The 21510-nt window shown below is 46.0% G+C and overlaps 1 protein-coding gene across 1 annotated transcript in view; it reads right to left on the reverse strand.

Annotated features, from left to right (window-relative positions):
• The window catches only part of DNAJC13 (DnaJ heat shock protein family (Hsp40) member C13), a 495155-nt gene that overhangs the window by 445628 nt on the left and 28017 nt on the right, over positions 1–21510 (reverse strand). The window contains 3 exon segments of the mRNA XM_033929988.1: positions 6546–6608; positions 6610–6696; positions 15189–15264. Coding sequence (XP_033785879.1) covers positions 6546–6608; positions 6610–6696; positions 15189–15264 — 226 coding nt within the window.

The following is a 21510-nucleotide window of genomic DNA, read 5'->3' on the forward strand; positions in this document are numbered from 1 at the left end:
GGGAGCTCGCTGGCTGTGTCGTAAGGTGTGTCTCCTGGCCCGTCGTCGTATCATGCAGCAGTGGACCTCCTCGAATCCTCCGACTTTTTGGCATTTGAGAGCTCTTCTTCATGAGTTAGTTCTTCAGGAGGCCCGGGAGGTGGGGGGTTTCCTTAAGCGTCGGTGGAGCTTTTTGTTGATTTGGGATCCTTATGTCGATTCTTTGTCTCCTAGGGGACGTGGCCTTCTTCTGAACACCTTGACTTGAAGCGGCTTTCTCCTGGCTAGTTCTGGATCTCGACATCTCTCTGCTCTGGGGTTTGGGGGGGTTTGTGGAAGGGTTGGAGGGGTTCTGTTTAGAGGGAGGGGAATGCCTAGGTGGTTTTGTTGTCCTAGGGTCATCAGAGTCCAGACCCTGGGGGGGGGGAATTTGGTTTGTGCTTTTCTATGTCGGGCGTTCCACTTCCTTAGGGGGGCGGGGGGGTGCTGATGGGGGTGGGTTGGGGGAGGCGGGATTTTGAGGAGGTTGGGTATTTTTCAGGGCTGGTATTTTTGACATGCTTCTGTATGATTGTCTTTGTTTATGCAACCACTGTATCTTTTTCTCTGTGCTGGCATTTGCTGTTGCTGTATTCACTAATGCGTGCCTTTCTTTTTTCATGTCAATAAAAATTGTTACAACCTAAAAAAAGGTTTGGATAATTTCCTAAAAGAGAAGTCCATAGGCCATTATTGAGATGGCTTGGGGAAATCCACAGCTTATTCTTAGGATAAGCAGCATAAAATCTGTTTTGCTACTTGGGGATCTGGGTTGGCCTCTGTTGTTGGAAACAGGATGCTGGGCTTGATGGACCTTTGGTCTGTCTCAGTATGGTAATTCTTATATTCTTACGATACTTAAGAACATAACATAGAAACATAGAATATGATGGCAGAAGAGGGCCGGCGGCCCAAAAAGTCTGCCCATTCAAGAACCCTCCCTCCCTGGTGTACCCATCTTTTATGCATAACTCTGTAGCACCCCCACCTGTTTGTCCCATCGACTTTTGAAGTTGAGTACGCTACTAGCCTCGATCACCTGGGGTGGAAGTTTATTCCATCGATCAATCACCCGTTCGGTGAATAAGTATTTCCTGGTGTCACCATGAAATCTTCCCCCCTTAAGTTTTAGCGGATGCCCTCTTGTTGCCGTGGGACTGTAAGAAAAAATAATTCTTCCTCCACTTCAATGCGACCCGTGATATATTTGAATGTTTCTATCATGTACCCTCTTTCTCTGCGCTCCTCGAGAGAATATAAGCGCAGTCTGGTCAGACGTTCTTCATATGGGATGTCTTTAAGTCCTGAGATCATCCTAGTGGCCATTCTCTGGATCGACTCCATTCTCTTCACATCTTTTTCATAATATGGCCTCCAAAACTGGACACAGTACTCCAGGTGAGGTCTCACCATGGATCTGTATAACGATAGTATGACTTCAGGCTTTCGGCTGATAAAGCTCCTTCTGATGCAGCCCAAGATTTGTCTAGCCTTCAAGCTTTCTCCACCTGATTGGCAGCTTTCATATCTTCTCGGATAAGAACTCCCAAGTCCCTTTCTACAGTGGTTCTCACTAAGTTTACACCGTTCAAGGTGTATGTTCTGCATGGGTTTCCGCTCCCAAGGTGCATTACTTTACATTTTTTGGCATTAAAGTTTAGTTGCCAAGTACTGGACCATTGTTCCAACAAAAGCAGGTCCTTCTCCATAGTGCTGGGCCTGATTGCTCTGCCCACAATGTTGCATAGTTTTGCATCATCAGCAAATAATGTAATTTTGCCTCGAAGTCCCTGAGTGAGATCCCTAATAAAGATATTAAATAGCATTGGGCCCAAGACCGAGCCCTGTGGCACTCCGCTGGTCATCTTTGACATTTTTGAGGCGATACCGTTCACCATTACTCTTTGAAGTCTGCCGCTAAGCCGGTCTTGTACCCATGCTGTCAGTGTTTTTCCTAGTCCTAACGAGTACATGTTGTTCAATAACCTACGGTGTGGAACACTATCAAAAGCCTTGCTAAAGTCTAAATACATGATATCTAGGGACTCATCCTCATCCAGTTTTTTCGTTACCTAGTCAAAGAAGCTTATCACCATGCTGGTGGGGATCCCTTAATCTTTCATCATCTAGAAATGTCTCTAATCTGTTCATGATCAACTTCTCCATGAGTTCACCAGTCTATAATTTTCAGCTTCTGACCTGCATCCCTTTTTGTGGAGTGGGATAACATTGGCAGTTTTCCAGTCCAGGGGAACTTTTCCCTCACTCAGGGAAAGATTGAAGAGCACAGCTAACGGCTCTGCCAGGACATCCCTCAGTTCTCGAAGTACTCTAGGGTGTAGATCGTCCGGGCCCATAGCTTTGTTTACTTTTAATTTCGATAATTCATGGTAGACTTCGCTCTCAGTAAACTCCATGTCCCGGAATGGGTCCTCCAAATTCCCCTTTGTCTGTAGCTGAGGACCGGATCCTGGTGCTTCGCAGGTGAAGACTGAACAGAAGGAGTTGTTGAGTATTTCTGCCTTGTCTGCGTCCGAGTCTGTAAAGTTGCCGTCAGATTTCTTTAGGCGCCCAATACCGCTTGTGTTCTTCTTCCTATCGCTAACATATTTAAAAAAGGATTTCTCCCCTTCCTTTACTTGCCTAGCTATGTTTTCTTCCATACGTAGTTTAGCCTCTCTGTCGTTTTAACTTTTCTGGCTTTAGCCAGATAAGTTTCTTTAGCTTCGGGTCGTTGTGATTGTTTGTAGTTTACAAAAGCTTTTTTCTTTTGCCTTACTAATTCTGAGATCTCCGCGGAGAACCACTGTGGTCTATTTTTTCTGCGTCGTTTGCTCTTGGTTTTGATGTATATGTTGGTTGCTCCTTGCAGGGTAGATTTTAGAGTCGACCATAGTTCCTCTACCTTGTCTGTTGTGCTTTGGTTTTGCAGCACTTTGTAAACGTAGTCCCCCATGTCCTGAAAGTTAGTTCCCTTAAAATTTAGGACCTTAGTCGATGTGTTTGGCCTAGTGGTTCCTTTCTTGAGGTGGAACCAAACCATGTTGTGGTCGCTGGATGCCAAGGTGTCTCCCACCGATACCTCTGTGACACTGTCACCATTAGTAAGCAGCAGGTCCAAGATTGCCTGGTCCCTGGTGGATTCCAATACCATCTGCTTGAGGTATGCTCCTTCCATGGAGGCAAGTAGCCTCTTACTGCCGCCGGTTGTAGCGCAAGGTTTGTTCCAGTCCACATCAGGCATATTAAAGTCTCCCACCAGCACTGTATCTCCACGCAGTGTGATGGTCTCTGTGTCATCCATTAGTTCGTCGTCGGCATCCTCCTTTTGTCTTGGTGGTCTGTATACAACACCAAGATATAGGCATTTGTTATTGCCCTTGGCAAGGTTCACCCAGAGGGATTCTCCCGTATACTTGATGTCTGTGATATTAGTTACTTTGATGTCATCTCTAATGTACAGAGCTACTCCTCCGCCTGATTTGCCCTCTATGTCTCGATGGAGTAAGTTATATCCTGTTATGACCGTATCCCATCCGTGGGACTCCAAGAACCATGTTTCTGATATCGCCACTACATCGAGGTCGGCGTTTCTCATTTCCGTTTCAAGTTCCAGCATTTTGTTGCCCAAGCTACAGGCATTAACATACATGGCTGTCCATTCTATCTTTTTGCACGGAATGTTTTCTGACTGAGATAGTTTGTCCCCTTCATTCTTGCCTTTATCCCCCTTAATCTTGCCTCCAATTCTGCCTTTGTCCCCTTCATTCTTGCCATTGTCCCCCTCAATCTTGCCTTCAATTTTGCCTTTGTCATCCTTGCTATTGCCTCTGTCTTCATCGGTGTCCCCTTCATTCTTGCCCTGTCCCCTTTCCATCTTGCCTTCAATTTTGCTTTTGTCATCCGTCATAATAGCCATATTGGGTCAGAACAATAGTTCATCTAGTCCAGTATCCTGCTTCCACACTGGTCAATCTAGGCCACAAGTACCTGGCAAAAACCCAAATTGCTGCAACATTTCATGCTACTGATCCCAGGGCATGCATTAGCTTCCCCTCAGCTGTCTCTTTTCCCAGCAGAAGAGCCCTAATCTTTTTAGTCTTTCCTCATTTGAGAAGAATTCCACCCTCTTTATCATCTTGGTTGCTATTCTTTGAATCTTTTCTAGTTCCGCTATATCTTTCTTGAGATAAAGTAACCAGAATTAAAAGCAATACAGTACTCCCCCGAAATTCGCAGGGGTTCCTGTCAAAAGGCAGGGGAGGCAGGAGAGAGCAGCTGGAGCACCGGCGGGTGAAGAAAATCACTCGTGGTCTGCTCTGACCACCTCTTCCTGTAGTAAAGTCGGGCTACACCAATCAGGAGCTGCTTTGCCACACAGCTCCTGATTGGTGTAGCCTGACTTTACTACAGGAAGAGGCGGTCGGAGCAGACCGCGAATGAGCAGGGGAACACTGTACTCCAGATGAGGTTGCACCATGGAGCAATACAGAGGCATTATAATATTCTTAGTCTTGTTAACCATTCCTTTTTTAGTAATTCCTAGCTTCTTGGTTGCATTTTTGGCCGCCACCACACATTGGGTGGAAGGCTTCGTCGTACTGTCTACAATGACACCCAGATCTTTCTTGGGCGCTAATCCCCAAGGTGCACCCTAGCATCTTGTTACTATGATTTGGGTTATTCTTCTCAATGTGCATCAGTGCATTTGTCCACATTAAATTTCATCTACCATTTGGACATCCATTCTTCCAGTGTCCTTTATACAGATTATAGCCTTATTCACCTTGTACACCTTACATGTTTCATTCAATATGGGTAATCTTTCCCTCTCCTGGAGTCTAGAATATTCACCTCTTTTCAAATAGGCTAGAGCTCAACTGTTAATTCCTCCACTTCCGAGTCTCTTACCTGCCTTTCTTCTTACTCTTTAGCTATCCTTCATTTATTTTGCTTTCTTGCATTTCCAGCTCTCTCTCTAGCTCTACCTCAGCCTTTCTTCTAGTACCCTGTTGTAAGTATTCTCTCTCAAATTTTTCTTCTTAAGTTCCTTTCTGGATTGCTTCACTTTGCTTCTGCCCTTCTTGCATTCCTTTCCAAATACCTTCCTCCTTGTGCATCAGTCTTCCTTCAGGTACTCCTTTTCAGATTCCCCTCTCTCTGCACCATTTGGCATTATTCCTAAGGCTCCTCTATTTCCCTCTCGATATACTTTTCTTCTGAAGCCTCCTCTAAGATATCCTCTCTCTCTCTTTACTCAGAAACTCTCAATTGTTTTAAGATGTCAGCCACATAGTTCTTTACTTTGATCTTTAAAATCAGAGATCTTAAATTTGCTTTGGTTGCTTTTTGTGACTTTCCTGTGGCAATGGTTCCTCTCTCCTCCATCTTTTGTGGGCCTTCTTGGTAAAACTAAATTTAAATGAAGGGTTTGCAGCATAAAAGTAACAGTACATTGCTTCATTATTATCTGAAGAGTCCACTTTAATTGTCGTTAATCCTCAACTTTTTCATCAACTTCGGTGGCTTATTTCCCTCTGCAGTGGGTCTATGAATAAGTTCACTATGGCCCTTATCTGTTTGCACTGGATCTAAAATAGTTAATCCCACGACACTTAGTATTACGACAGTTAATCACAGACACTTCAACCCTTGTCACTTGGGGCTAGATTCACTGAAGATAGCGACTCAATCACTGTTGGTCGATTCTCTGGCTGATTTTCCAACAGCAATTGATTCACTATCAAGTTTATATGCAAATGATTTGCACGCAAACCTGCCAACTCAATCGCTCAGTGAGCGACTGACACATGTGCAGAGTCCTAACAGTAGTGGCAGGGGAAGCAGTCTCCTGTCTCTGCTGTCAGGGCTTCTGCTTTTGTTTTTAATGGAACAGACGTTCTGTGTAACTTAAACACACATCATCTGTCCTATTAAAAAAAGCCCCCACCCCCACCCCGAGCTAGCATCCCCAAACCACCGTCTGTCCACTTCCCCTCTATACATTTTGAATAAAAGTGATAAAATTATTTTTAAAACTTATAGCCTGCTTTTATGGCACTCATTTTGCTGTGTTCCCCTTTTCTGAACACAAGTGTCTTTCTTTTATGCATTGACTCTGGGGATACCCTCATCACCTTCAGTGAGAGCCTATCCCCACTCTACACCTCTATTCCATCATCTGTGAAGATTTACAACTCATTGTCCATAATACACAAATAAATGGTACATTTGCAACACACATATATATATATATATATATATATATATATATATATATATATATATATATATATAAAAAATATACTTGGTGGGCACTGTGCACGTTAGTGTATATAAAAATACTATTAATGTAAAATTTACAATGCTTTCAAACACTCAAACAATATCTGAGTATTAAGGAGCTTTATAAAATAATCCTCTTATAGTTTCAAGCAAAGTACAACCTAACATGGAATAAACAAAATATGTAGTGACACTTTCAAGTAACTGAGCCTCCAGCTACCTTAATTCTAGAAATATCTCACCAGTGCTTCTGTAAGTAGTTCTGTTCTGTGTTCTGTGGAAAACTTTAAAGTTTCAGATTTTTTTTCCACTTCCCTTCCGAAACGTCAGGTTGAATTCCATGCCCTGTCCCTTTCCAACAGGAGTGATACTGCAAATGTCTCCATAAGGCCACTACAATTAAACAAAAAAAATTAAATTTTATGCTAAAAAATAAAACATATTTGCATGCTAGTCAATATAGTATCTTCCAAGAACAGACCTCATGAAAAATAATCTAATCTAATCTTTGGTTTATATACCAGGTCATCTCTCAGTGGAGTTCGACTCGGTTCACATATAATTAAGACTAGAGTACATAGCAGAAAACATAAGAGAAGGAAGAACTAACTAAAAACTAAAGTACATAAGAAAAGCATAAGAAAAATAACTATATTATCATTTCGTTGAGGCTGTAGTTAAACCATTTAAAAATTGCGAGAACAACAAAGTTTTCAGGAATTTACGAAATAATTGCAGCAGGCCTAAAAGCCTAATGGAGTCAGGAAGTTAATTTCAGATCTCTACAAACTTGAAAACAAAAGATCCGACTGAGCTTCCCAGCAGATTGGTTAACCTATTTTAAAATACTTCTTTTATAAAACATACTTTTATACTAGCACCAGTGCCATATGATGGTCTATCATTTGACTAGCAATATTATGGCTCCAGTTTTATCAATATGATGGAGACTCCCAACACTCTGAGGCAAGCACTACATGTTCTGTTACAGTAAGTCATTAATAAAACAAAAACATTTACATGGGTTATGAAAGAGCTGCAGCCAGAGAACCAAGAAGCCAGGGTTCAAATCCCCCTAACACTCACTTTGATCTAAGGCAAGTCACTCCACCCGCCACAAAATGCAAACATTCTAGAAATGGAGAAATACCATTTGAACCTGAATTTTACTTGTCTTTAGCTACCAAAGCAAAACCATAAGCTAAACCCAAAATAAATAAGAATATGAGTAAGACAACTATGGTGAAATTTATTCATACAACTAAATTTCCTCTCCTTATGTCTTGCCATACCAGTCTAAACCAATAGGCTATGTCCCCTTACCAGCAGATGGAGGTAGAAATTCTGAAAAGTTCCAGTGATATCACTGGTATAAGGGCAAGAAGCAGGCTGCAACCATTGAGGCTATTGCTAAAGAAAGCAATGTTACTTACCGTAACAGTTGTTATCCAGGGACAGCAGGCAACTATTCTGACTAGCGGGTGATATCATCCGACAGAGCCCCGATGTGGACGTCTCACAAGCATACTTGCTTGAAGAAACTTCAGAAGTTTCGAGATGCCCGCACCGCGCATGCATGAGTGCCTTCCCGCCCGATGGTCCGGGCGTGTCTCCTCAGTTCAGGTAGCTAGCAGAGAAGCCAACCCAGGGGAGGTGGGTGGGATGTGAGAATAGCTGCCTGCTGTCCCTGGATAACAACTGTTACGGTAAGTAACATTGCTTTATCCCAGGACAAGCAGGCAAGTATTCTCACTAGTGGGTGACCTCCAAGCTAACCTCAATGGGATGGTGGGAGAATTGGCAACTTAGGAGAATAAATTTTGTAATACTGTTTGGCCAAACTGTCCATCCCGTCTGGAGAAAGTATCCAGACAATAATGAGAGGTGAATGTATGAACCGAGGACCAAGTGGCAGCCTTACAAATCTCCTCAATCGGTGTCGATCTGAAGAAGGCTACAGAGGCCGCCATTGCTCTGACCTTATGGGCTGTGACTTTACAGGGAAGGGGTAATCCAGCCTGGGCATAGCAGAAAGAGATGCAAGCCGCCATCCAGTTGGAGATGGTACGCTTCGATACAGGTCGTCCCAACTTGTTCGGATCAAAGGAGACGAAAAGTTGAGGAGCAGTTCTGTGTGGTTTGGTGCGATCCAGGTAGAAAGCCAAAGCACGTTTACAGTCCAGAGTGAAGAGCTGATTCTCCAGGATGAGAATGAGGCTTTGGAAAAAAACACAGGAAGAACTATGGATTGGTTGAGATGAAATTCAGAGACCACTTTAGGCAGGAATTTCGGATGAGTGCGAAGGACACCTTGTCATGATGGAATACTGTGAAAGGAGGATCCGCCACCAAGGCCTGAAGCTCACTGACCCTGCGAGCAGAAGTGAGGGCAACCAGAAAAACCACTTTCCAAGTGAGAAACTTCAGCGGAGCCTTGTTGAGAGGCTCAAAAGGAGGTTTCATAAGTTGAGAAAGGACAACGTTGAGATCCCAAACCACTGGAGGAGGATTGAGAGGAGGATTGACATGGAAAAGACCTTTCATAAATCTGGAAACCACAGGATGAGCAGAGAGAGGTTTCCCTTGCAGAGGCTGATGGAAAGCCGCAATTGCACTCAGATGGACTCGTATCGATGTAGACTTGAGGCCAGAATGAGATAGGTGCAAAAGATAGTCCAAAACAGAAGACAGGGAGGCTCGTTGAGGCTCCTTACGATTAGAAACACACCAGGTAGAAAATCTAGTCTATTTTTGGGAGTAGCATTTTCTAGTAGCAGCACATCCCTCACCGCCTTGGAAAACTGATGGGGAGTCACGTTGAGAGGAACCAAGCTGTCAGGTGGAGAGACTGCAGGTTGGGATGGAGTAGAGATCCTTGCTGCTGAGTAAGCAGTGAAGGAAACACTGGAAGAAGGAACGGCTCCCTGCTGCTGAGTTGAAGTAGAAGGGAGTACCAAGGCTGTCTGGGCCACCGAGGAGCTATCAGAATCATGGTGGCATGGTCGGATTTCAATTTGACCAGAGTCTTTTGAATGAGAGGAAATGGAGGAAACGCATATAGAAAGCAATTCCCCCAATCCAGCAGAAAGGCATTTGCCTCAAGGCGATGAGGAGTGTAGATCCTGGAGCAGAATTGAGGCAGTTTGAAGTTGTGGGGGGCAGCAAAGAGGTCTACCTGAGGCGTCCCCCACTGAGAGAAGATCTGATGAAGGGGCCTGGAATGAAGGGTCCATCCGTGAGGCTGGAGGAGACGACTTAAGTTGTCCGCCAAGGCATTGTCCTTCCCCTGAATGTAGACAGCTTTGAGGAAGATGTTGTGGCGAATCACCCAATCCCAGACTCTGAGAGCTTCCTGGCAGAGGGAGGCCGAGCCTGTGCCCCCCTGCTTGTTGACATAATACATGGCGACCTGATTGTCCGTGCGAATGAGGACCACCATGTCGTGAAGCAGATGTTGAAATGCTTGAAGAGCATAGAAGATCGCCCTGAGTTCCAGAAGATTGATATGGCACAGCCGGTCCGCACTGGTCCAGAAGCCTTGAGTGCGAAGACCGTCCAGATGAGCTCCCCATGCATAGGTCGAGGAATCGGTCGTGAGAACTTTTTGGTGGGTAGGAGTGTGAAACAGCAAACCTCTGGATAGATTTGAAGAGGTCATCCACCAATGTAGAGACTGCTGAAGAGCAGGAGTGACTATGATGTGACGAGTCAAAGGATCTGACACCTGTGTCCATTGAGAAGCCAGGGTCCACTGAGGAATTCTGAGGTGAAGTCTGGCAAAAGGAGTCACATGAACTGTTGAGGCCATGTGGCCCAGGAGAACCATCATGTGTCTCGCTGAGATGGACTGGCGAGAAGACACTGACTGGCAGAGATGAAGAAGAGCATCCAGGCGCTGTGGAGGAAGGAATGCTCGTAGTTGAATAGTATCCAGAACCGCCCCGATGAAGGGAAGAGCCTGGGTAGGCTGCAGATGAGATTTTGGGAAGTTGATCTCGAAGCCCAAACTCTGCAGGAACCAAATCGTTGTTAGTGTCGCCGAGATGACCCCAGTGGCCGAGGCGGCCTTGATGAGCCAGTCGTTGAGGTAGGGAAATACTTGAAGACCCTGGTTCCGGAGTGCAGCGGCCACTACCACCAGACACTTCGTGAAGACTCTGGGAGATGAGGACAGGCCGAATGGAAGCACTCGATACTGCAGATGTAGATGTCCCACCCGAAATCTGAGGAATCTGCGAGAGGCCGGATGAATGGGAATGTGAGTGTAGGCCTCCTTTAGATCCAGAGAGCATAACCAGTCGTTCTGCTCGAGGAGGGGGTAGAGAGAAGCAAGGGTCAGCATGCAAAATCTCTCCTTGACCAGGAACTTGTTGAGGATCCTGAGGTCCAGAATTGGACGCAGATCGCCCGTCTTCTTCGGAACAAGGAAGTACTGGGAGTAAAACCCCCGGTTGTGTTGGTCCACAGGGACCGGCTCGACGGCCTGAAGCCGGAGCAAAGCCTGAGCTTCCTGAAGAAGAAGGGCGGTCTGGGTCAAGTTGGAAGGATACTCTCCTGGAGGATGGTCCGGGGGGACCCGATGGAACTGAAGAGAATATCCTTCCCTGATGATAGTAAGGACCCAAAGGTCGGTGGTGATAGCCGTCCATCGATGATAAAAATGATGGAGGCGACCCCCGATGGGAAAAACAGGGGATGGCAGAACGGTGTTGGTTATGCTCCCTAACAGAGAGTCAACAAGGCTGAGGAGCCTTAGGGACAGCAGAAGGTTGAGGTTTTTGCTGAGCCTTCTGTGGAGGCCGTCTCTTCGCTGGTTGTCTTGCAGCAGGAGCCTGCCTGGGTGCATAGCGCCGCTGATAGATCAAGGGTGGTCGAGAAGGACGAGACTGCGCAGGCTTAGGCTTGGGACGAAGAATGGATTGAAAGGATTTTTCATGGTCTGACAGCTTCTTCGTCACGGTCTCAATAGATTCGTCAAATAAATCTGCACCCGCACAGGGGACGTTGGCAAGCCTGTCCTGGAGGTTTGGGTCCATGTCAATGGTCCGAAGCCAGGCCAAACGACGCATGGCCACGGAGCAGGCAGCAGCTCATGCCGAGAGCTCGAAGGCATCATAGGAGGATTGCATCAGTTGAAGGCGCAGCTGGGACAGCGAGGCGACCACCTCTTCAAATTCAAAGCGAGCTTGAGACTCGATGTAAGATGTAAACTTCCGAAGCACAGGCAGGAAGAACTCCAAATAAGTTGCAAAATGAAAAGTGTAATTGAGAACTCTGGATGCCATCATCGAGTTCTGGTATATGCGCCTCCCAAACTTATCCATTGTCCGGCCCTCTCTGCCCAGAGGCACCGAGGCATACACCTGGGACGGATGAGACCTTTTGAGGGAGGACTCGACCAACAGGGTTTGATGAGAGAGTTGAGAGCCCTCGAACCCCTTGTGATGCACCGTTCGGTACCTGGCATCCAGTTTGCCAGGAACAACAGGAATAGAGTACGGTGTCTCAAAGCACCTCATGAAAGTTTGGTCGAGGAGTTTGTGCAGAGGAAGACAAAGAGACTCGGCAAGAGGATGAGGCAAATGCATGGTATCCAGGTATTCCTTGGAATATCGGGAACCGGAGTCCAAGGTGATGTCGAGATCATCCGCCATCTGCCTGAGGAAAGACGAAAAGGACAATTGGTCTGCCAACACAGGCCGGCGGGACGGGCTGGACGAAGTCGAAGCCTCGGGATCCAGGGAGACCTGTGATCGACAGGGCGAGAACGAGCCATAGGGATCCTCGTACTCCGAGCCCAGAGGGGGAGAGACATCCGAAGAGGAATATCCCACCCCAGGAAGCTTCTTCTGAGGCGATACTGTAGAATGCCTGGAGGAATGCCTCAAAGAATGCCTGGACCGATGCCCCTCCCGGTGTCTCGGAGATCTGGACTGGCGATGCTTAGACTGATCCCCAGAAGCCTCCAAGGAGTAGATGGGGCTGGAGGCAGTAGAGCGAAGAGGCGGGTGATTCGATGCCTCTCGAGCCACATTCCATGCTTGATAGGGAGTGCGGAAGAACTCTTCCTGGCGATGCCCAGGGCTTCGACTACCCGAAGGGAGATTCCAAACATCCTTGCCCGGAGGAGTAATGGGTTCCAGAGGTGGCATGTCACTAAACGAAGCACGCCTCGAGGGACCGGCTGCTGAGCGTCGCTCCTCCTCCCCGAGCAGCGAGAGCGAGCGGCGAGGGGGAGGAGGAGGAGGGGGCGGCTCCCCCCCCCCCCCGAGGGAGAACCGGTTGATCACCCTGGATCGTAGCCAGCCACTTTGGCCCCATTGTGGTCATAATCTCAATGAATTGAGCCTCCATAATCGACCGCAACGAAGCCGACAAGGAGGGAGCCGCACCCGAAGTGGGACCTCCTGAACGGTCTTCGCGGTCCTGAGTGGTCAAGTGCTTTGGCTTAGAAGCTTTCGGCACTTTGATAACCACCGGGGGAATGGTCTGAGGAGGTACCTGATCTGAGGAGACCGAAGAAGGCACTGGAGGCGGGGTCGAAGCTGGAACGAAGGAGGCCGGCTTCAGAAGACCCAATGTAGCAGGAGCAGTGGAAGGCTTCGCAGGTGTAGGCGAAGCGCTGGTCAAAGCTGAAGTCGAAGGTTCCTTAGCAGCTTCCATCTTGAACATCGATTCCCACAAAAAACAGCAACGTTTAAAAGCACGTGCTGTGAGAGTGGAACAAGGCCGGCACGATTTCGGAATATGTTCTGGACCAAGACACTGCAGGCAGCGTCAATGCGGGTCCATCAACGAAATTGCGCGCTGGCACTTGCTGCACTTTTTAAAACCGGTAATTGGCCGGGACATAGGCCGAAAAAGCTCCGCCGCTAGATCGAAGGAGCAGGGCCTGAGCCACGCGGCCTACCCAGTCGAATTTCCGGAAGAAATTTTTTTTTTTAAAATAAGAAATCGAATGAATAAAACACACGATAAAGAGTAAAATAACCCAAAACCGCAGTGATTAGAAGGCAAGAACACGGGTTCACTTAGCGCAGAATTGAAGCAAAACTTCTCAGCTCCGCGGAAAGAAAAGACACGCCCGGACTATCAGGCAGGAAGGCACTCGCGCATGCGCGGTGCGGGCATCTCGAAACTTCTGAAGTTTCTTCAAGCAAGTATGCTTGTGAGACGTCCGCATCGGGGCTCTGTCGGATGACATCACCCACTAGTGAGAATACCTGCCTGCTTGTCCTGGGATAATCAAAGGTTTAATGCCCAGGAATAGCTAAGAAGAAAAATTAAAAAAAAAAAAATTTTTAATTGAATCAGGTTGGGCAGACTGGATGGACCATTCGGGTCTTTATCTGCCGTCATCTACTATGTTACTATGTATGTATGTTACCAGAACTGATATCCCTACTATGGCAAATCTACCAATGTTATAACAACTTACAAGAAGAGTCCAAAGAAGGCCAACTCTGCTGTTTTCCAGGGAAGGATTCAAGGAAGGGAAATTAGCAGGTATGAATAAATTTTACCTTCCTTTTCATTCTGTTAGGCCATTTCAAACCAATGGGATATAGAAAAGCAATACCGTATTGGGTGGCGGAAGACAAGACTCCCTGCTGAAGTTTGTGTCACACCTAGAGAGCACAGTAATTTTGTAGTGCTTTTTGAAGAAGAAATGCAGAAACAATCAGGTTCCCACCCTACAAATATTTTATGGGATCACTGCTTAGGCCAAGGTCTGAGAAGCTGCCTGGGCTTGAGTGGAATGTATCTGTATTATTCAGATATTTAAGAGATATCAATTGTGATCTCATTGTGCGTCACTGAACACACTCAACTTGGAGAAGTTATAACAATATGTATTTATAAATAATATAAAACTCAATGAGAATAAACATCATATCTTAAGGGTGATGTGGAAAAAAAAATCTATATCTACTTTACCAGTAGAACTTCATCCCCATACATCAGCATGCTCAATGCTTGATTGAGGAAATAACTAATTTATGAATTCCCCGTTTTCCATTGTTTTACTTGAATGCATGTGATTATGCGAACAATACTAGAACCTATATATTTTAAGGCCTTTTCCTCTACATTTTGGGTTTGGTGTATTACCCCAAATTTGCTCCTTTCTCCTTCATGTATAGTCCCTTTTACAGTATATTATATTTGCAATGCCAACTACACAGGAACACAACATTAAGATCTTCTATCAAAGCAAGAATGCTCAGGGCAGTGTTTACTTGATATGTAAATGTGGAAACTTATAAATAAATAAAAAGAATGCTCAAGGCACCAACATGTGATCCTCTGCTAAAAAAAAAAAAAACAACAACAAAAAAAAAAAAACCCAAAACCTCCACAATCTTACCGGGATACAAAAAACATAATTGGAGCAAATTGCATCTTAGTTGCTCTCACAGAGCTGAACACACTAACGGCCTCTTTTACAAAGCCGCACGGCAACAGCCCCGAAACCCTTAAAATCTCTATGGGCTTTGGGGCCGCTAGCGTGGCTTTGTAAAAGAGGCCGTAAGCTAAAATCTCTCAAAATGGTTAAATTATTATGGAGATAAAGTGGCCATTGCAATGCATATTACTGGGCAGTATAATGGATGTTTAAATCTTCAAGGAAATTACTGTATATCAGCAGATCAAACCAATGATAAACATGCAAATAAAGGAGAGGGGAAGGAGATTTTACTTTATAATTTCACTCAGTGGAATAAACCTGAAAAATATAAACCAGAAGATTCAATGCCTAGTATAAATTATCCAAATAAATAATTCCCCCATCTGTTTGGGGTTCTTTTTTAATGAGAATGCTAGCTTATCTATTTCACTTCTATAGGATATTGATTAAAACAAGCAAGTACTTCTGACATCACCTGATTTGTAATTTCCAGTGTGTTAGGGTTATATGTAGTTACAGCATGGGTTCCTATAGAAAAAATCCGTTTGTACCTGAATAATAAAAAGCAAGAGACAGCATATTTATATAAGAAAACAAAAAAAAGAAACTTTTTTTTTTTCAAAATTCAAGAAAATGACTGGCTAAGAAATTAGATGGCTAAGTTCCTAATGGGAGAAAATACAATCTAATTATAGTTATTACAAACATTTTCACTCTTAGAAATACTTATGTGTGCAACACTAATATAGTGGCCGAGAAAAATGCATAGAACAAATACTGATTTCTTTTTACTGCTTTGTGTTCAGTTCCAATAGAACATGCACTCAGGGCCCGATTCTATATATAACACCAAAAAAATCAGTGGCAACTAGAAAGGTGCTTAACATGATTCTATACAAGACACACAAGCTGTACATGTCACTAACATTTAAGCACACCCATATAAGCCAAGGAAAATCAGGCCTAAATAGCTGTGCCCAAATTGTACAGAGATCAGACACAGGGCTAGATTCACTAACGTTCACAAATCGATCCTATTCGTGTCCTATCCGTTTCCGAGTCATTCTGGCCAATCGATTCAGTAAAGCTTGTCCATGCAAATGATCAAATCGTAAACACGTCCCCACGTCTTGCTGTAACATCGATCGACGCACGTGCACATTGTCTCCTTGTTGTTTTTGAAGCACATAACGCATGCGCTAGCTCTTTAGGACTTCACTATGTTTAATCACTTCACTATGTTTAATCACAGGCATCTTTGGCGGGCTTCAAATGTACCTACCGCAAAGCAATGTTGTCATAAAAAATGCAATATAAGAACTGTAGTTTTTACCAACCTCTCTTTTTTTCTTAAGTGCTGTTGCAAGCTGTTTAAGCTGTGACCATAGCTTTTTGAAAAATTTGTTGGAGAAGTTTAAGGAGAAATAGCATCGGAGGTTTGTGAGCGAGCTGTGGAATTCTTCGAGTTCATCCTTTTTTTACGGATCGATCTCGAAGTTTATTGCACGCTTCCAAACAGCTTAACATTTCTCTCAGGAAAAGAACTGTTAAGTTGCTAGAAGGCACAACAGTTAACAACAGTTGAATGCGCTGGGATCACACGCTGTTATATACAGCCTACGAATCCCAGGAGGCTGTGCGGCTCTTTCAGCCGTGAAGCACGAAGCAACCAAAGGCGACCCCGTGACGTCAGATGCACGCGACAATCTAGCTGGAAGGAAGTAGGGGTTGGGACAGCTGGCCCTTAAAAGTTATTTTTGATTTTTTTTAAATTTGGCATTGATATGAAATATACAATGTGCAAGGAGAGCATGGGGTTAATCTGTGATTTTCTCGCCATGTGCATTACAATTCCGAGATTCACTCCCACGCTCGCTATGCGCATTCCAAAAAAAAAAAATCAAAAATATTTCTAACGCTTATGTACATGAAAGTTTACACATATTTAAAGTTTAGATATATTTTGGATATTTTGCGGGGTAGTTATATATTTTTAATGGGGTTCTTAATATGCACGCGGCAATTGCTAGGCAGGAATAGTCGGCGAGGATGTAAACGACTGGTCCTCAGCAGTCGAAACTTTTTGGATCGGAAAAGCCAGTTGGTTTGGACGAAACGGTTTTATGAATCGATGCCTTAAGAAATTTACATGCCTTTTTACTCATTTGCATGTGCAGATCGGATCGGGTGCGGATGGGGTCTGGAGGAAGGTTAGTGAATCGAGCAGTAGTAGAAAAGTGAGCGCAAACCGATTGGTACACGATCGGTTTGCTTAGTGAATCTAGCCCATAGTCTGTAACAGTGCACTTAACTTTTAGGCATGCCCATGATCCTTCCCTGGCCATACCCTCTTTTTAGATTTGCACACTAGAACTGACATGCACCTACCAAGCTGTGCAAGCAGCTTCTAATTAGTGCCAACTAGCACCAATGGGGGTGTTAATTTCCAATTATCAGCACTGATTGGTCTTGTAAAACAATTAAGCTGTATGCGCAAATCGGCTGTGCGCACCATTTTGCACACACAACTTATGGCGTTATATACAGAATTTGGGAGTAAGGGCATAATTCTGCTGGCTTACTTAGCCGAGAGACACGCAGTAGAAGCTCGCTCTAAACTGAACATTTTCCACGATTTGTTTGTTTCACATTAGCTGATATGCCTAGGCTGAGAGGAAAGAGCACTTCTGGGGCCTCGCAGCGCTCCGGAACAGCCGCCTATGGAAATATAGAGGAGCTGATGCGGCAAATGCAGGACATTGATGTCGTTGGGGATTTCCCCGCTTGGGACGCACCGGGCAGGCGAGACGTAAGCGGTCTCTATGGGGTTTGAAACCAAGCCTAGACCCAACACAAGGGCACTGCCCCAACATCCTCAGGTTACCAGCTCCCCACGGGTGGAGGAGCTTCCGGATGTTGGAGCGTACTCAACCCTGGAGGCCAAGAAAAATGCTGAGGGGAGCGTGGTGCTGGACTTTCCACAACTTCAAGAGAGTTTAGTAATAGGAACTGAGGATTTGACAACTTTTGGGGTCAGAGATATCCAGGAGAGTGACTATCGAGAGAAAATGCCAGTTGATGAGCTAAGTGATATTAAATTGCAATTACCTCGTATATAGAAACCCCTAGAGGTTACATTAGATTTCCATCTGGGATCTAGTAGCTAATCTACCAAATACTATAAATCCTCAATTTCAACAAATGGAAGAAAAAACAAAAATTCAGTCAAATGATATAAAGGATTTAAAATGTGAAATGACTAATTCTAAAGCTTCTATTGAAAATATTAAGCAAAATTTAAAAGTCTCAAGTTCAAGAAATGTTAATCAATGATAACACCAACCTTAATAGGAAATTAGAGGCATTGGAGAACTTTTAATGTGCTAAGATTTTGGAAGTTCCAGAGTAGGTAGTACCTCTATAAACACAGGTCTATTATCTTCCTAATGACCCAAAAAACAAGCAACAAGTATCGTTTAAGAACCATTAAATGTTTCCTTGATGTTAGAACTTTCTGATAAAGAACAAGTGATACCATCAGCTTTAATTCCGACCGTTGCTTTAGCACCAGATAAAAATTGGTTACTGAAACTTTTCTTTAAAAATAAACAGAAAGATGGGGGTCACGTGATGAGTCTGGAGTGAGAGGACGTGTTTTTTTGAGCTCTCTGACCTCGGGTCTCCTAACACCAGCTTAACTCCCTTTAAACTACTGGCTGGCTATCTTAGCCCCCACCGGATCTTTTGCTACGGTTGGGAGTGTGCGGGGGGTGTCTCGCAGGGTCGCTGGGACCCGGAATGCCGGTACGGTTAGCAAAGACACCAAAGCAGAAGTCGGCCCTGTCGGGGTCTAAGATGGCGGCGTCCCCAACTCCAGTTTCGGCACCAGCACAGTGGGGTGAATGGGCCCAGGAGATCTCCCGCATGGTTACAGCGGCCCTGGAAGATCGTTTGCACAAACTGCAATCTGCAATGGAGGGCATAAATGAGCGCTTTGAGTCCCACGCTACCCGCATCGCAGAGGTGGAGCAACGCATATCTGATGGGGAGGACGCGGCTTCACAGGATCGGGAAAGTGTGATCGCCCTGAAGGCTCAGGTGGCCACCCTAACCGGCCGGCTAGATGATCAAGAGAATCGCCAGCGGCGGAATAATCTACGGGTGGTGGGTCTGCCGGAGCTTCGGGCAGATCTTGAGTTGTATAACTTTTTCCAAGTTTGGCTCCCGACGCGGCTGGGCCTAGAGCCGCCGGTGGCGGGCTTTCTGTGCGAGAGGGCTCATCGCCTGGGGCAGCGCTCGGGAGATTCTAATCGTCCCCGAGCAGCGATAGCGAGGTACCTGAACTGGAGGGAGAAAGAACTTATCCTTCATGCTTACAGGAAAGCCGGTCTGCTGGAATATGAGGGGCGGAAGTTGCTGTTATTTAATGACTACTCCCTCCACGTGGCGTCCCTCCGCAGAGAAATGGCGCCCCTGTGCACAGCATTCCATCGGAGAGGAGTGCGCTTCGCGCTAGTCTACCCAGCGTCTCTGCGTGTCTGGAGGGAGGGAAAGCCTTACAACTTCCCTGATCGTGCGGAGGCCCAGCGCTATTTGGATTCCCTACCTGTGGCTGACAACGGAGGAGTCCCTGCAGCAGATCGGGTGGCTTGAGCAGCATGGTCGGGGAGTTATGCATCCGGTCTTTGCCTCTTAACTTTCTGCTTGCTGACCAGGAGTAGAGACTGTGACACTGTGCTTCCCGGTGCTCTGATGGCTGGTTTCGGCTGGTGTGAGCGGGGGAGGATGGTGGAACTGGGGACTGGCAAGGTTTGGTGTTTTTGCCGTGCTCCCTTGCTGTTGGGATGAGGGCTGGACTGGTTTCAAAGTTCCCAGCCTTCTTCTTTTTTCTATATCTGGCTGTTGTTTGCTCTTCTAGCTGGGGTTACATGGGCAGTGTTGTTCTTCCTGTGGTGGGTGGGCTTTCTTGTTGTATATCTGCCAGTATTCTTTCTTTCTTTGTTTAGGGGGATCCGGGGGTTTTGAGAGCTCTGTAGGGGATTTTGGGTTGTTTCTGTTTTTGGGTGTGCTGTACATTGTTTTTTCCCTCACCTTGTTCTGTTTTGTCAGGGGTAGGGTTTTTGGGGATGCCTCCGGGGATGGTTTCCTATGGGGGACGGGGTGGGGCTGTTCCCTTCTTTTTCATTCTGTGCTGGGAGGCACTGGGGATGGCTCTGGGATAGTGCTTTTTCAGGGGGTGGGCTGTGGTTGGAGGGTAGGGAGGGTTGGGAGTGGGGGGGTAGGGGGGGGGCTGTTGTGTTTGCTTGTGGGGTTGGATGGCTGTGGTTTGGAAGGGCTGGGGAGTAGACTGTGTGTGTGGGGGTGCAGCGACCCCGGGGGTGGATGCACTGGATTTTTTGTTCTGAGTTCCTGCTTGGGGAGATTTTGGTTCTCTGGGTTCCAGATGGGAGGCCTAGCTGGGGGGCAGCCCGTCTCTACTACTTTCAAGTATACTGTTCTTCTGATTGGGACATTTTCTTCATCATGACTAAGTTGACCATATCTACTTTAAATGTAGACGGGATTCATTCCCCTATTAAGAGGAAAAAATTGTTATCTTGGTTCCGGAGGAGGGGGACGGACATCGCTTTTGTGCAAGAAACCCATCTTTCGGCTGCGGAGCATCTTAAGTTGCGGCGAGAATGGGTGGGCGAGGTCTGTTCGTCCTCCTTTGGCGCCCGGAAGCGAGGGGTTGCCATTCTTATTCATAAACAGTTGCCCTTCCATGTTCATAAAGTTCTCCAAGATCGGGATGGCCGCTGTGTTATTGTTTTGGGGGAACTCTGGGGTCAGAAGTGGCTATTGTGTAATGTGTATGCTCCTAATGTGTATAATCATAAATTTTTTTCAGATTTGCTTGCCAAGATAGCCATGTATCCTGAGTACCAACCGGTGGTAGGAGGGGATTTCAATATTACCGCTGATCCCGCACTGGATTGTAGACCGGCCAAGGGTGGGACCAGGGACCACGGAGCCAAGGGGGTAAACTTTTTGCTTAGCCAGTTGCAGCTGTTGGACACTTGGAGGATTTTGCATCCCGCGGAGCGCACTTACACTTTCTACTCGCATCCCCACAATGTATATGCCAGATTGGATTACTTGTTGGTGTCGCCCTCTCTGCTCTCAAGAGTGTCTGGGATTGATATTGAGGAGGTTCCCCTGTCGGACCATTCACCAGTCGTCATGGAGCTTCAGTTCACGCCGGATCCTGGGGAACGCCATTGGAAATTTCCGTGCTCTCTATATCGAGATCTTGACTTTCATAAATATCTTCGGGAACAGTGGTTGGAGTATAGTTCACACAACAATACCGAAGATGTTGGTCCAGTGACTTATTGGGAGGCCTCCAAGGCGGTCCTGCGAGGGTTTATTATTGCTTATCTGTCTCGTAAACGGCGGTCCCTGGATGCGGAATTGTTGACTCTATCGGGGGAACTTCGACAGCTGCGGGCGCGCCACTGTAATTCTCTCTCACTGGATGACAAACTTCGTCTCTTGAACGTTCGGCGACAGATCGACGCCATCCTGACGCAGAGGGCTTCCCGCGATATTTATTTTCAACGGTATAAATTGTATGCTTGGGGAGGTAAGACAGGGAGGTTGTTGGCTAATTTGGTCCGGCCTCCGCGTACCAGGCAGGTTATCCTCTCCATCAGAGACCCCAAGGGTACCTGTTACACGCAGGAGCGCCAGATTCAGCAGCAATTTGTTCAATTTTATGAATCTCTGTATGCGAATAGACCGTTCTCGGACGCTGA

The sequence above is a fragment of the Geotrypetes seraphini genome, chromosome 2, assembly GCF_902459505.1.
Source record: "Geotrypetes seraphini chromosome 2, aGeoSer1.1, whole genome shotgun sequence".
Lineage (NCBI taxonomy): Eukaryota > Metazoa > Chordata > Amphibia > Gymnophiona > Dermophiidae > Geotrypetes > Geotrypetes seraphini.